This window comes from Antechinus flavipes, chromosome 1, assembly GCF_016432865.1.
Source record: "Antechinus flavipes isolate AdamAnt ecotype Samford, QLD, Australia chromosome 1, AdamAnt_v2, whole genome shotgun sequence".
Classification (NCBI taxonomy): domain Eukaryota; kingdom Metazoa; phylum Chordata; class Mammalia; order Dasyuromorphia; family Dasyuridae; genus Antechinus; species Antechinus flavipes.
The window spans coordinates 720820396-720836578 of record NC_067398.1 but is presented as its reverse complement, the minus strand read 5'-3'; the positions used below and the strand labels follow the sequence as shown (position 1 = coordinate 720836578).

Below are 16183 nucleotides of genomic sequence, written 5' to 3'. Positions count from 1 at the left end.
GTGATGTATACATAACTCATTGGTCCTGAAGTTAGAACAACCTGAGTTCAAATATAGCTTCAAATTGCACATGTTTCACATATATTGGATTACTTGCCATCTAGAGGAAGAGGGGAGGGGAAGGGAGGGAAAAATTGGGAACAGAAAGTTCTGCAAGCGTGAATGTTGAAATCTAAGTATATATTTTGAAAATCAAAAGCTTTCCGAATATTTTTTTAAATACATAAAACCACCCAAGATTGCTTCTGGTACTTAGTAGCTAGCTGTGTGACCTTGAAGAATCAAGCTCCATCTACCTCAGCTTTCTCAATGGCAAAATAAGGTTAACAATAGCCCTTACCTTGCAGGGGTGTACTCAATGCAGTTCCTGGTATATAGTAGGCACTATATAAATGCTTCCTTCTCTTAATCATTCTGGAAAGCAATTAGAACTATGACCCAAATGGATTAAGCTATACATTTTTTTTGACCTAGTGATATCATTAACCCATACTGCAAAGAAAGGAGAAAAAGATTGATATGTATATATATATTAATACTAGCTCTTTTTGAGGTGTTGAAGAATGGAAAACTGAAGGAATGGCCATCACTTGGGAAATGGCTGAACAAGTTGTGATACATTCTGATGGAATACTATTGTGCTATAAGAAAAGATCAGGGAGGTTAGAAACCTGAGAAGATTGCAGGGAAATGGGAGGAACTAGTAAGGATAATTTGGATGGTCACAATATTGAAGAGAGACAGCACTGAAAAACTTTGGAGCCCTGATCCTCCCCTTCCAGTCTTCTTTCACTTCACTCATTGATCCAGGGACCCTGATCTCCTCGTTGTTCCATGAATGAGATCCTTTTCTTGGCTTTGGACGTTTTCTGGCTATACCCTGTGGCTGGCAAGCTTTCCTACCTACTGACTTGTGTGGCTTCCTTTAAATCCCAACTAAAATCTTATATTTTAATGAAGCCATTCCCAATCCCTCTAAATTGTAGTGTTATTTCCTCTGTTAATTATTTCTTTTTCATATGAAATGTAATTTGTTTTGCATATGTTTGTTTACATATTGTCTTCCCCATTAGACCGCAAGTTCCTTGAGAGCAGAGACTGGTTTTTGACTAATTAAGAAAATTCAGCTCAGTAAGGACTTATTAAGAGGCAAACGTGGCAGGAACTAGGCCAGGTGCTGGAGATACAGAGACAAAACCCAGAGAGACTCTGCCCTCAGAGAGATTACATGCTCCGAGAAGAACACGATGAAGATGGACCTGAAGGGATCTTGTAGAAGGTGACTCTTGGGATAGAAGGAAAGCATGTAAAGAGGGCAGGAGGGATGAGGAAGAGGATTCCAGGTGAGGGAATCAGCCTGGCTGGGCAAAGGCACAAAGGCTGGAGATGGCTTGTCAAGTTCAATTGTTGGTCAGCAGTCTGGCTATCCTCCACACTACGTGAACTATGCCTAGAAAAATAAGGAATTATCTTTAAACCAGCTTAGGGAGGCTGAGGAGTAGGGAAGAGACAGCTCAAAGACCTGAGTTCAAACTGGCCTCAGATACTTACTAGCTATATGATCCCAGGCAAATTATTTGACCCTGTTTACCTCAGTTTTCTCACCTGTAAAATAAGCTGGAGAAGGAAGTAGCAGATCACTGCACTATCTCAGTCAGGAAAAGCCCCAAATGGAGTCATAAAAGTTGGACATGATTGAAAAAACAAAAAAGCATGTCATTCTAGAGGCAATAGGGAGCTGCTGAAGGCTCTTGAGCAGGGCAACGGCATGTTCAGGATCACACTTTTGTAAGATTATGTTGACAACTAGATGGAGAATGGATTGGAGAAGAGGAGACTGGAGGCTAATTGGGGAGACCGATCAAGAAGCCATCATCATTGTCTAGGTGAGAATAAGAGCCTTGACTAGGATGTTGGCTATTTTCTGGGTCTGTGTCTGCTGCCCTTTAAAGGCCAAGCTTCTATGCCCAAAGTACTATCAAACTGTGTGTACCCTTTGACCCAGAGGTGTCACTATTGGGACTGTATCCTAAAGAGATCTTAAAGGAGGGAAAGGGACCCACACGTGCAAAAATGTTCATGGAAAAATGTGGCAAGAAACCGGAAACTGGATGGATGCCCATCAGCTGGGGAAGGGCTGAATAAGTTATGGGATATGAATGTTATGGAATTATTGTTCAGTAAGAAACGATCAATAGGATGATTTTAGAGAGGCCCGGAGAGACTTGCAGGAACTGATGCTGAGGGAAGTGAGCAGAACAAGAGAACATTGTATACACCGACAAGAAGATCATGAGATGATTGATTCTGATAGATGTGGCTCTTTTCAACAATGAGGTGATTCAGACCAGTTCCAATAGACTTGTGATGAAGATCTTGGGGCGGGGGGGGGGGGGGGGGGGGAATGAAACATAAGCGAGTGCAAGGGATAATGTTGTAAAAAATTACCCTGGCATGGATTCTGTCAATACAAAGTTATTATTAAATAAAATAAAATTTAAATTAAAAAAAAAAAAAAAGACTTGTGATGGAGAGAGATGTCTGCACCCAGAGAGACACTATGGAGACTGAGTGTGGACCACAACATAGTAACTTCACCTTTTGTTGATTTGCTTTCTTTTTTTTTTTCCTTTTTGAACTTATTTTTCTTGTACAGTATTTTAAATGTGGAAATATGGATAGAAAAATTGCACGTTTAATCAATATTGGGGAGGGGAGGGGGGAAGGGAGAAAAATTTGGAGCACGAGGTTTTATAAGGTGAATGTTGAAAACTATCTCTGTCTATATAATTTTTTGTTATTTTAAAGTTTTTTTTCAAAACACACTCATGGATAATTTTCAACATTCACCCTTGCAAAACCTCGCTCTCCAAATTTTCCCCTCCTTCTCCCCACACCCTCCCCTAGATGGCAAGTAATCCAAATAGGCTAAATCCAATATATGTCTACATATTTATATAGTAATTTTGTTGGACAAGAAAAAAAATTGATCAAAAAATAAGAAAAAATGCAAGCAAACAATAACAAAAAGAGTGAAAATTCTACATTGTGGTCCACACTCAGTCCTCTCTCTGGGTGCAGATGGCTCTCCGTCCCAAGACCATTGATTGGAACTGGCCTCCATCATCTAGCTCATTGTTGGGAAGAGTCACGTCCATCAGAGTTGATCATTGTATAATCTTGTTGTTTCTGTGTATATTTTGGGAAAAAAAAAACTATAAGAAGACCAAACTCAGAGCAACAGAAGCCATGCTTCAATGGGTCATTCCCATCACGGATGGAACACCGGGTCAGGCCGAAGAAGATCCGATCCAGCCTCAAGCACTTACTAGCTGTGTGGTGCTGGGTAAGTCACTTCCCCCTGTTTGCCTCAGTTTCCTCAACTATAAAGTGGGGATGATCATTCTCAAATGCCTCCACTCAATCATCTAATTTAGGAATGGCCCCAAAGCACCCAAGGCCAGTGTACTTCCCATTGATGCGATACCAGCCAAGTCTCAAATGTGATGTCAGGTTTAGAGTTTGGGGAAGGAAGGAAGTTGGGACCAAGTGAGCATCAGTTCTTATATAGGGAGAGCTCTCCAAAACAAAAAACAACATCCACTTTACCCTTTCTTAGTCACCTAGGTTTTTCTGGGCACACCCTCCATAAGTAAACATGGGCTAATTAGGGGAGGGTGAAACACTAATAGCTGGAATATCAGGGAAGTCTTCCTGGAGGAGGTGGTGCCCTAGGTGAGTCCGGGAGGAGGATTCTGAGAGGAGAAATCAGTAGAAAATGCGTTCCACCTCTAGTGGACACCTCGGGGCAAAGATCCAGAAGTGGGAGATGGAATTTCAAATATGGGGATCGGCTCCTAGTCCAGTTTGACCAGAATGAAAAGTGGGCCAAGAGGAACAGGTCAAAATGGGCCTGGAAAGGTAGGGTGGAACATGCCTGCCCTGCCCGCCTCCCACGCCTGTGCCGGGGAGGCTCCAGAGACTTTGGAAGGGCCTATCACTAGAAAACAGCGGGAAAACCAGATTCGTCCCTTTGGGGGAGTTTTTGAAAATGCCGAGAGTTCAGCGCTCCTTGAGATGCCCCAGAGAGCGTCTGGGCTTCTGCTCTCCCCACCCTCTGACAAATCGGCTAGTGTCCAGGGAGACCCGTTTCTCCGTCTGTAATCGTTTCAGTCATGTTCAACTCATTCTGACTCCATCAGGGGTTAGAGATACTGAAACAGCTTGTCATTTCCTTTTCCAGTTCATTTGACAGATGAAGAAACTGAAGCAGAGGGAAGTGACTAGTTTAAGGTCTTTTAGCTAAGTGTCTGAATTTGAATTAAACAATCTTCCTGACTCCAGGTCCATCACTTTGGGTGTCTTGTGGTCTTAAGTGGGAGACACAAGACCAGAAGAGTAATAGTAGCAATAATCAGCAACAATTTAGGTGTGGAAAATGCCTTTAGTTGGATAATGGTAACATTATCCATTTGTATAGGTTATTTTTAAATGTTCTCTCGTTTGATTTTTTCTTTCTTTTTTTTTCTCGTTTGATTTTTTTTTCTCTCATTTGATTTTCACAACAATCCTGGGATATCAGTTCTATAATCATCCCCGTGTGACAGATGAGGAAACTGAGGCAAACAGGATAAAATGACTTACCTGGATCACACAGTGTCTGAGGTTGCATTTGAACTCAGACTCATCACTCTACAGCTTAATGGTGAGAAGTGCCAGAGGCACATTATTTCCACAGATAACGGCAACATTTATATGACACCCATTATGTGCCAGGTGCTTTACAAATATATTTGATCCTCACAACCACCTTAGGAAGGAGATGCTTTACCCCATTACCAATTATTTATCATCCCCATTTTACAGTTGAGGAGACTGAGGCAAACAGAGGGGAAGTGACTTACACAGCACCACACAGCTGGATTTGAATTCAGATCTTCCTCAGCCTGGCCCCGTATTCCACCCACTGAGCCACCTAGCTGCCACAGTTACCCAGAGAGCACTAAACTAGGACTTAGAAGACCTGGATTTATGTTCCTACTCTATCATCTAGTGGGCAACTCAATGAGCCTGTTGTAACACCCATCCCTCTGCCTCTTGGAAATGGTAATATGGAACCCCAGCTTTGGAAGGGCCTTTGGAAACATCTATTTCCACTTTATCTGAATGAGAATTTCCAACAAGTCCCCACTCGGGCTCTGTCTGAAGACAGGGAGCTCACTACCTCCCAAGATGGCCCCTTCGACACTTTTCGCTCCATTCATCTCAGGGATTTTGTGGGATGGAACATTCTGGTCAACCCAAAAGCAGACCAGTGATATCAGAAGATCAATAATGCACCATTGCCACTTCTTGGCATAGAGGTGACAGACTGGAGACAGAAACAAACAGCCATTTGCCAATATGACCCGTGGACCGGTTGGTTTTATTTGACTTGTCCAATTGTGGCCGATTCTTCACGACCCCGTGTGGCGTTTTCTTGGCAAAAATTGGAGTAATTTACCATGTCCTTGACCATTGGATTAATGGTAAGAGATAAATTACTTGTCCAAGGTCACTAGTGTCTGAAGCCAATTTGAACTCGTGACGCCAGCCTCTATCCACTATACCACCTAGTTGCAACTTTATAGTATTTCTCTGTTACAAGGGAGGATTTCTCTTGGGGAGAGGCTAAGTTATCAATGGCCGAATTACAAAAAAGAGAGCATCAATAAAACATACAAAGAAAGGGAAAAGTTCAGAGGGTTAAAGTAGCAGGGCCATTTTGTTACTACCGTGTCGACGACAATATGAACATTCAGCCGATTATGCCGCAAGTTCCCAATTTCAGACATAATTCTTGTTCAGGTTCCTTGGATACTACAACATTTCGTGGTGGTTGACAAATTCATCATCCCAAAGATTAGGGGGTTTGAATTCAGAATTGTAATTCTAAATACCCCTGGAACACGGAAAAACGGGAGCTGGGCCTTCGGAGATCTCCTCTCCACAGGCGCCATCATCCATCCATCGCTCTGGTGTAGTTAAGTGGCGTGGGGTCGGAGATTTCAGGCCGGAAGGGACCTCCGAGGTCATTTAGCTCAAACTCCCAGCCCAGAGAAAGGAAGAGATTTGTCCTGGGCTGTTCAGATAGTGAACGGAACTCAGAGCCTTTCCCCCAAATGAGACACTTTTCCACTGTCCTAGGCAATGACAGAAAGGAAACCTGAGCCCTCGCTGGGACTTTGAGGCTATATGGTGTGTCTTTGGGCCTCAGTTTCCCCATCTGGAAAAGGGGGACATTGGCCAGGTTGGTTTCCGAGGCCCCTCCCAGACTGGCCGATCTATTATTCCAAGGCAAGTTCCCTCCCCAACGGAGCAGTCTGACTGTGCTGGGATAGCATCTCTGCCCCCTACTGGCAACTGAAGAGGTGACTCTCACAGCCCTGACTCACTCGCTCTCCCTGCAGCTTCTGAATCTCCAAATCCAGCTCCCTTGGCTCTCTTTTTGAGGAGAGAAAAGTCGTTTAGGTGTAAAGGATATTGGATTGCCCCTCTAGGGGAGGGAGTGGGGGGAGGAGGGGAAAATCTGAAACACAAGACTGTGCAAGGGTCAATGTCAAATTATCCGTGCATATGGTATGGAAATAAAAAGCTTTATTTAAAAAAAAGAAGAGTTTCATAATAAGTTGGCATTTATATAACACCTACTGTGTGTCAGCTGCACAAAGTGACAGTGCCAAGTCTAGGGGGACCAGAGTTCCCTTACTAGCTGTGTGACCCTGGGTAAATCACTTAGCGTGCCTCAATTTCCTCAACTATAAAATGAGCTGGAGCAGGGAAGAACAAACCACTCTTAGTATTTTTACCAAGAAAACTCCGAATGGGATCAGAAACGACTAAACAAGTGCCAGGCACTGGCACTACACTCAGTACTTTACAAATATTGTCTCACAACCCTGAGAGGCAGATGCGATTATTAGCCCTCATTTTTTACAGCTGAGGAAACTGAGGCAGCAAAAGTTAAGTGACTTACCCCCGAATCACACAGCTAGTCAAGTGTCTGAGGCTGGATTTGGACTCAGGTTCTCCCGACTCCAGATCTGACTCTCTAGTCACTGAGGCTGTACCAACTCCCTTTGGCTCTAAAGGTCTTTCTGGAGGGACACGGAACGCCAGCTCTGTCCCTTACTGTGTGAGCTCACGTTAATCCTTTAAGCTTCCCTGGGCCTCAGTTTCCCGAGATGTTTTCGGAGTCCCTTCCAGTGTGTGGAGCTATGGGTCTGGGACTAGGTGAGCTCTGCAGCTCCTGCGGCGATGGCGTGTGTGCAGTGGTGGCGTTTCATTCAGAAAAGTGGGGTTAGTCTAGGAAGTCCAGTCCCTCCCCGACCTATACTGGCTGTATGACCTTGAGCGGTGACTTCACCTCTGCCAATTCCCAGAATCCCCAGATCTGAGAACTGCAGGGACTCCAGTAACATCCAGGCCAGAGGACCGACCGTGTGCTTTGGGAAACTCCGCTTCCTCTTCTGCAAAGTGAGGGAGGGGCGGAAATGACCTTCCCTCTCTGATATTTTAATGGAGCTTTAATGTCTTCGCTGGGAGACCTCGAGATTTTCTTGGCAAAGATCCTGAAATGGTTTGGCATCTCTTTTTCTGGCTCATTTTGCAGATAAGAAAACTGAGGCAGACAGGATAAAGTGACTTGCCTGGGATCTTACAGTCAGTATCTGAGACTGGATTTGAACTCAGAAAAAGGCATCTCCTGATTACAGTCCTGGCACAGTCTCTGTGCCAAACTCCCTCGGCTACCCTGATTTCTTTTTTCTTTCTCTTTCTTCCTTCCTTTTCTTCCTCCCTCTCTTTCTCTTTCTTCCTTCCTTCCTTCCTCCCTCCCTTCCTTCCTTCCTCCCTCTCTTTCTTCCTTCCTCCCTCCTTTCCTTCCTCCCTTCCTTCCTCTGAGGCAACTGGGGTTAAATGCTTTGGTCCCACAGCTAGGAAATGTGTCTGAGGCTGGATTTGAATCCACGCCTTCCTGACTTCAGGTCCAGGGTGACCTTTCTCACTTCCCCGGGAGCCAGGAAGGCAGGATGTTTTCATAGAAGGAAACCAAATGACCAGCCGTCGGGAAGTGACGAGTTCCACGTTTCCTGTGTCCCCCAACAGCCTCTGGGGTTCAGGGTGCAGAGCTGGAAGGGACCTTGAAGACCAAGGAACCCAGGCCCAGCATTTGCTGAGGAGAAAACTCCGGGCACCCGGGGTGATGGCACAAGAAGTCGTGGGCGCAGCTGCGTGGGTAAAGCATGCCCAGGGAGCCGGGATTTCCGATCACCATCGGTGCCCTCCGGCGTCCTCTGGGCCCCGTTTTTGAGGGCGGTTCCGCAGAGCTGATCTTGCTTCTACACCTCCCTCTGCCCCACATGGTTGTGAAAAATCCCAGGATGCTCCAGGCACCTCTCAGCCTTTCACTGACCCGAAGCCATGCCCTGAGCTGTAGTTTCCTCTCCTCAACTGATCCCTCCGTCTCCTCTCTACTCCTTCCCATTTCTGAAGGACTTTGATCCAAGGCACTTTCCCCACAGCAGCCCCGCAAGGGATCTGGGGAGGAGGAGGAAATGTTAGACTCCCCAGCTCTAAAAGATTAGGCTCATTTTACAGCAACCCCCCCCCCCCAATCCCTGCTCTCTCTTCCTCTCCCTCCCTCCCTCTTGGTCTCTTTCTTTCTGTCCTCCCTCTCCCCTCCTCCTCTATCTTTCTCTCCTTCCTTCCCTCTCCCTCCCATACTCTCTCTTCCCCTCTGTCACTATCTCTCTTCTCTCCCCCTCCCCGTTTCTCTTTCCCTCCTTCCCCTGACTCCCCGCTTTTTTTCCCTCTTCCCTCTCACACACAGCCTCTCTCCTTTCTCTCCTCTCCTCTCTCTCTCTTTCTCTCTCTCTGTCTCTGTCTCTCTCTTTCTTTCTCTCTCTGTCTCTCTCTCTATTTCTCTCTCCTCTCTCTCTCTGTGTCTGTCTCTCTCTTTTTCTCTCTGTCTCTCTCTGCTGTCTGTCTGTCTCTCTTTTCTCTCTCTGTCTCTGTGTCTGTCTCTCTCTGTCTCTCTCTCTCCTTTCTCTGTGTTTGTGTCTCTCTCTGCTGTCTGTCTGTCTCTCTCTGTGTCTCTCTCTCCTTTCTCTCTGTCTCTCTCCTCTCTCTCTCTCTCTCCCTCTCTCTGTTTCTCTCTGTCTCTCTCTGTCTCTGTGTCTCTGTCTCTCACCCTCTCTCACACAGGCAGGCACACAGATAGCAAATAGCGGGGCTGGGTTTGAATTCAGGCGATCCGAAGCCCAGTGCAGGGCCCTCCTGCTTGCTTCCTCCCGGGAGGACTCCCGAAATCCTGGGGCAGAACGGTCCCTTTATCCCACCTGCAGAGGCAATAAGTCGTCAGCCAGGAGTTTCGCTTCCCTCCTCGGTAAAACGACAGGATCTGGAGCGCCTCCCTCCCTCCATCCCCTTCCCCTTTTTGCTGTTCTCTGCCCCTAGAGACACGAGCCAGGCGGCGCAGGCGCGCGGCCCCGTTGCTAGGGGTTTCCAGTCCCGGACCCCGGGCCCACGAACGGGTCGCCGAAATTTGCGTTCATTCCCATCCAGGGAGCCCTGGTGAAAAGAGCCCCGGAAATGGAGCGCACAGCCAGGGCTGGAGGAACCGGACCGCCTCCTCCCCGATGACTCGGCCTCCTCCTCTCTCCGGGCCTCGGTCCCCCCTTTTCCCCCAAATGCAGCGGTTGGCCGAGGTTCTCTCTGAGGCCCCTTCGGGCTCCGAAGCCGAGGAGCCCCGGGTCCCCCCAATGCACGTGCCGGGGCCCCACACTCACAGGACCGCATCTCCGGAGCAGGCCGGGGGGCGCGGCGCACGGCCCGAGGGGGCGCGCGGTTGTGGGGGGCGGCGCGAGAGCCGGGGGCGGTTAAGCGAGGCGTGGGGCGCCCGGGGTCGAGGGCTAGGGCGTCGGCCGGCCGTTGCGGAGGCAGGCTAGGCCCAGGGGCCAGGCTGAGCTGAGCGGGGGCAGCGGGGGGTGGGGGGCACCATGACCAAGGACACACCGAGCCCCGCAGGGGGCGGGGGCCGCTACTCGCCCAAGAAATCCCAGGCCAGCCCGAGCCCGGCGGTGCTCCTGGAGGAGCAGCGGCGGGAGCTGGAGGCCGTGCGCGCCGAGCTGGAGGCCGAGCGGGCCCGCTCGCAGGCGGAGCGGCGGCGCTTCGCGGTGGAGGCCCGGGAGCTGCGGGAGGCCGGCGAGCGGGAGCGCCAGCAGCTGGCCGACCAGCTGCGCTCCCGCTGGGAGATGCAGCGAGTGCGGGAGCTGCGGCAGCTGCAGGAGGCCGTGCTGCGGGAGCGCGACGCCGAGATCCGCCAGCTGCTGCGCTGGAAGGAGGCCGAGCTGCGCCAGCTGCAGCAGCTGCTGCACAAGGAGCGGGACTGCGCGGTGCGCCAGGCGCGGGAGCTGCAGCGCCAGCTGGCCGAGGAGCTGCTGAGCCGCGGCTACTGCGGCCGCCCGGGCTCGGCGGCCGGGGGCTCGGCCGCGGGCGGCCCGGTGGGCGCCGCCGAGTGCCGCTGCAAGCTGCAGGACGTGCTGGCCAAGCTGCGCTGGGAGACTGACGGCGAGCAGGCCGCCCGCATCCGCCACCTGCAGGCCGCGCTCGACGTGGAGCGCAGCCTCTTCCTCAAGTACATCTTGGAGAACTTCCACTGGGACCCGGCCTCGGTGCTCTCGGCCCGGCCCCCGCGGCCCCATCTCGCCCGGCCCGAGCCCGCCGCCACCGCCGCCGCCGCCGCCGCCGCCATCGTCGCGGTCCACTTCCAGGCCGCGGGCGCCGGGGAGCTGCCGACCCCGGGCGTGGCGGAGCTGCCCACCACGGGCGCCGGGGAGATGCCGGCCCCGAGAGCCTCGGCGGCCGCCACCATCGCCGCCATCACCACCACCATGCCCACCGCCCCCGCCCCCACTCTCAACCCGCCGGGGCCGGCTCCTCCCGCCTCCCCGGCCGCGAGCCCCGTTTACCGCCCGCGGCCCGTGACCTCCGCCAGCCGGCCGCGCTCCCTGGACAGCCTGTGCACGCCGCGCCCGCGCTCCTACTCGCTCTCCTCGGACGACACCGCCACCGCCGCCCGCTCCTCCCGCTCTCTGGACAGCAGCCCGAGCCGAGCCGAGTCGCCCGACGCCGGAAGCCCGCTGGACCGCAGCCCCCACTACCCCGCGGGCCTGCCCCGCCTGCAGCTGGCCCCGGACAGCCTGGGCACCGGGGAGAAAGTGCCCTGTGAGGCGCCGCCGCCCAGCCCCGACGACCTCCCGACGCTGGCCTGGGCGAGCCGTCCGCACGCCGAGGTGCTGAGCCTGCAGCCGCCGCCCGGGAGCGAGGGCGAAGCGGGCGAAGTCCCGCTGGCGCTGGCTCGGAACCAGTCCCCCGGCGCGGCGCCCGCGCGCGAAGCCGGCCCGCCGCTGGAATACGAGGACCTGGTGAAGCAGAACTCGGAGCTGGCCGAGGCGCTGGAGACGCTGGCCAAGCACTGCTCCGGCCTCCGGGAGGAGAACAGCCAGCTGCGCCGCGGCTTCCCCGAGTCCAGCGAGAAGGTGCGGCGCCTCAAGGTGAAGAACGCCGAGCTGGCCGTCATCGCCAAGCGCCTGGAGGAGCGCGCCCGCAAGCTGCAGGAGACCAACCTCCGCGCCGCGGGCGGCCCGGGCCCCGGGGAGACCGGCGCCAACCTGGAGCTGTGCCGCCAGGCCTTCGCGCGCCAGCGGGCCAGGGACCTGACGGAGCAGACCAGCGCGCTGCTGGCCAAGGACCGGCAGATCGAGGACCTGAGGCAGGAGTGCCGCGACCTGCAGGCCCGCGTGGCCTCCTGCCAGGGCCAGTGGCTCAACGTCACCGACTTCGACCAGCTCCTCCGCGAGTCCCAGAAGGAGGTGCTGCGGCTGCAGAGGCAGGTCACCCTGCAGACCTTCAAGGGCCCGGCCGCCCAGAGAGTCGCCTCCCCGCCCCCGGGCGCCCCGCTCCAGGAGTCCGGGCCGGACGAAGCGGCCGAGGCCCAGGAGCTGAAGCTCCAGCTGCAGGCGCTGGAGCAGAGCCTCAGCGAGAGGCAGAAGTGCTGCGAGAGCCTCGAGCTGGACGTGGACAAGGCCCAGCAGAGAGTCCAGGAGGCCGAGGGCCGCCTGCACCAGGTGCTGAGCGAGAACAGCTGGCTGGCCCAGGAGAACAGCAGGCTCCAGGACAAGGCGCAGTGGCTGGAGAAGGTGGGCTCGGAGAACAGCGAGATGCGGGGCAAGCTGGAGCGGGTGACGGAGGAGCGGGACTCGGCCGCCCTGCTGAGCAGCCAGCTGCAGCAGCAGGCCAGCCAGAGCGAGGCCGGCCGCCAACAGCTGCAGAAGGAGCTGCGCGAGGCCCTGAGCGCGCTGGCGGCCCAGCGCGGAGAGGTGCAGAGGCTGCAGCAGGACCGCGAGCAGATGCAGAGGGAGCATAAGGAGGCCGTGCAGACGCTGGAGGCCCACATCCGAGAGCTCGAGCTGCCCCGCTCCCACCACGCCCACGACTCCAAGCCGGCGCAGCTGTTCAGGGGGAAGTGGGCCAAGAAAGCCACCTGCCTCCCGGAGGGCCCCGGCCTCCCTGACGCTAGGACGCCGGCCAAGAAAGCCAGCACCCAGGCCAGCGCCTCCGAGGCTGCCTCGCCGCAGCCCGGCCTTCAGGCTCCCGGGGCGGAAGACTTAGAAGCGGACGGCCGCCCCCGCCCCCCCGAGCCGGCGGGCCCCAGGGGCCCCCACGGCCAGGACGCTCAGGGCCCTTCGAAACTCAAGATTTTCCTAGCCCGCTACAACTACGACCCGTTCGCTGGGCCCAACGATCAGCCCGAGGCTGAGCTGCCCCTGACCGCGGGCGACTACATCTACATCTTCGGGGACATGGACGAGGACGGCTTCTACGCCGGGGAGCTGATGGATGGCCAGAGGGGCCTGGTCCCCTCCAACCTGGTGGAGCAGATTTCCGACGGTGAGATCCTGAGTTTCCAGCCTCCGGAGGGTAGTGATTCCTGCCCGGACTCCTCCCAGGAAGGGAAATCGCCCAGTGAAAGTTCCAGTCCTGAGGGAAAAGCCAGCGATTCCGCGGAGGAAGCCCCGGGCTGCCGCGCGCCGTCCAGGAGAGCCGACGGCGCGGAGGAGGCCTTGGACTTTTCTGGGACGCCCTGCTCCCCCAAACTGACTCTGATCCAGCAGCTGCCCCGGGGAGTGGTGGTGGACTGGGAGGCCCCCTTTGCTCCCCACCCGTTCGGGGCCACGCAGGGCTACAACGTCTACGTGGACAACGAACTGAGGCAGAACATCCGGGCCGGGGCCCGGACCCGAGCCACCATCGACAACCTGGACCTGAAGACCAGGGCCTACCGCATCTCGGTGCAGAGCGTGCTGGAGCGGGGCTGCTCCAACAGGCTGCAGTGCTCCTTCCTGGTGGGCCGGGGCTTCTGCTCCGCCCCGACGCAGCTGAGGCTCCGCAGTCTCACCGCCACGTCGGCCGAGATCAGCTGGCTCTACAGCAACAGCAGCTACCCGCACATGGTCTACCTCAACCAGCAGGAGCACAACCTCACCAAGGCGGGCGTCTGTCGCTACACCTTCCAGAACCTGCAGCCCAGCACCAGCTACTGCGCGCACGTGGAGGCGCGGCCCCTCGGGGACGCGGCCAAGAAGCCCTGGGAGGAGACGTCCTCCTCCATCGCTTTCACCACCCCGTGGGCCGGCCCGCCCGACCCCCCGCTGGACGTCCTGGTGGAAGGCCACACCTCCCCGGGCGCTCTGCTGGTCAGCTGGATCCCGGTGACCATCGACTCGGCCGGGACCTCCAACGGAGTCCCCGTGGCGGGCTACGCCGTGTACGCGGGCGGCCAGAAAGTGGCCGAAGTGCCCTCCCCGACGGCGGGGAACGTGGTGGTGGAGCTGGCCCAGCTCCCGCATCAAAAGCTTTCCCGAGAGATCTCCGTGAGAACCATGTCTCATTACGGCGAGTCCCTGGACTCGGTGCCGGCGCACATCCCCGGGGACTGGCTGAAGCAGTGCCGCCCCTCCAGGTCGGCCCAGAGCTTTCCCGTCAATCACGCGTGCGCCGAGCCGGCCCACCCCCAGCTCCAGGCCCCGCCCAGAGCCCCCGCCTCCCCGGAGAAGGCCGTTCTGGCTGCCTTCGCCATCAAGACCGGCGCCCTCCTTCCCGCCGGCTGCGGCTGCGGGAGAGCCAAAGCTGCCGCTTCCGACGGCTTCCCGGAAGACGGCTTCCAGAGGAGAGTCCCAAAGCTTTCAGAAGGAGGGCCGCCGGGCCCGGGAGACGCCCCCCCGGGGCCCGCGGAAGCCTATGCCCTGAGCCTCCTGCCTTCCAGCCGGAAGGAGGCCCACGGGCCCAAGACCCCCAAGGACGGCAGGCTTGGCGGCCCCCGGCATCCCTCCGACGGCCAGGTGATTGGGATGGAAGAGCAGAATGCTAGAAAGGTCATCTCAAGATGGAACCTGATTCAGGAATTGCTCGAGACCACAGAGATCTACAGGGAGAGCAGTCCCGGCGGGAAGACTCAGAGGATCAGGCCCGAAGGTCAGCCGCGGGAAGCCCCTGCCGATCGCTGCCACGTGGTGGACCTGGCCAGGCTGGAGGAAGAGAACCAGTACGGGAACATGTGGGGGACCAGGAGACCCGGCCACAAGAAGGAGTTCAGGCTCCAGAAGGACCAGGGCAGGCGGGTCGGGCTGCAGAAAGAGGCCCCCGGCAGAGAGCCCGGCGCCTTGTTATATCAGGCCCCCTCGGGGAGGATGAACAAGATCCTGAAAGGCAGCCCCATGGTGCCGGGCCCGGGGCAGTGGTTCGGGGCCCCGGGAGGCAGCCCTCTGAAAGGAAAGGCCTCCGGTGATCCCCTGCGAGTGTTTGTGGCCCTCTGGGACTACGACCCCCAGCTCATGTCCCCCAACCCAGAGGCTGCTGAGGAAGAGCTCGCCTTCCATCGGGGCCAGCTCCTGAAGGTCTGGGGAGATCTGGACCCAGACGGATTCTACCACGGAGAGTGCTCCGGCCGAATGGGCTACATCCCCGGGGACATGGTGTCCGAAGTGCAGGTGGAGGGCAGCGATGTGCTCAAGCAGCTCCTGCGGCAAGGCCTCCTGCCCCCCGAGGTGTCCCTGGACAACCTCCTGGAGCTCTCTACGCAGCCACATGGCCCCAAGAAGAGCTTCTCCGTGGCAAGAGGGGCCCCCCAGCGAGCCCAGTTCTGGCACCCACAGACCATGGTGGCCGCCTTTGACTACCGGCCCCGGAAGGGCTCCAGCCTGAGCTTAACCGAGGAGCTGACCCTGAGCGCTGGCGACGTGGTCACCGTGCTGGGCTCCGTGGATGACAACGGCTTCTTCTACGGGGAGCTCAATGGGCAGAGAGGCCTGGTCCCGTCCAACCTGCTGAAGACCCCAGCGCTGAATGCAGAGTAACAGGCCCCCGCAGACCTGGCTTCTGGTCCCCCCCCCCTTAGTCCAGGACGTGCTGGCCAGCTGCCCAGGCCTACAGCACAATGACAGTCACGATATCTATAAAAAAAAAAACAAACCCAAAAAACCAAAACCTTTTTTCCTCGATAGAGACTATAGGATTGTAATCATTCAAAGCCCCTTACCTCTGAGAACATGGTTTAAAACCTGGCTTCAGGTAATTAAAAGCAACAAAGAACAACCAAAACGAGAGTGCCCCTCAGCATGGTTATTCTGGGGGCGTCCCGCCAAGGGGCGCCTCATGCGATTGATTCGGGGAATTCCCTCCGCAGAAGCAAAAGGCAGCTCTCCTGCAACTCAGCAGGAGTCCGGGGTCCCAACGGGCGCCTCGCCTAGGCCGGCCCAGCTACTGAAGGATAGAGACTGGATTTGAACTCGGAGGGTCCCGTGACTCGGAGGCCCCTCTGAGCTATCCACTACCCCTCTTGGCTAATGAAGACTGGAGAGTATTATTAAATAGAGTGGGCTGGCCCTGGCAGTTTGGAACTTGCCTAAGGTCGCTCACAAGAGCTGATTAGGAACAGGGCCAGGACAGGACTAAACTGGGGGCACTCCACCTGGACAGGTCTCCCCTCCTGGGAGCTGAGACCACCGTTTGGGTGCTTTGAACAGGGACACTGATCAGTAATTGGGTCCCCTCCGGGATTGAAGGTTAGAAAACAGCATTTAAA

At 55.4% G+C, this 16183-nt stretch overlaps 1 protein-coding gene across 1 annotated transcript; it reads left to right on the top strand.

Moving 5' to 3' along the window:
• The first annotated feature begins 10022 nt into the window (after positions 1 to 10022).
• On the top strand, positions 10023 to 15699 carry LOC127545787 (RIMS-binding protein 3-like). Its single transcript, XM_051973279.1, has one exon. It carries the CDS (start codon positions 10038 to 10040, stop codon positions 15453 to 15455), a length of 5418 nt encoding a protein of 1805 aa, XP_051829239.1. The 5' UTR covers positions 10023 to 10037; the 3' UTR covers positions 15456 to 15699.
• Positions 15700 to 16183: the final 484 nt, after the last annotated feature.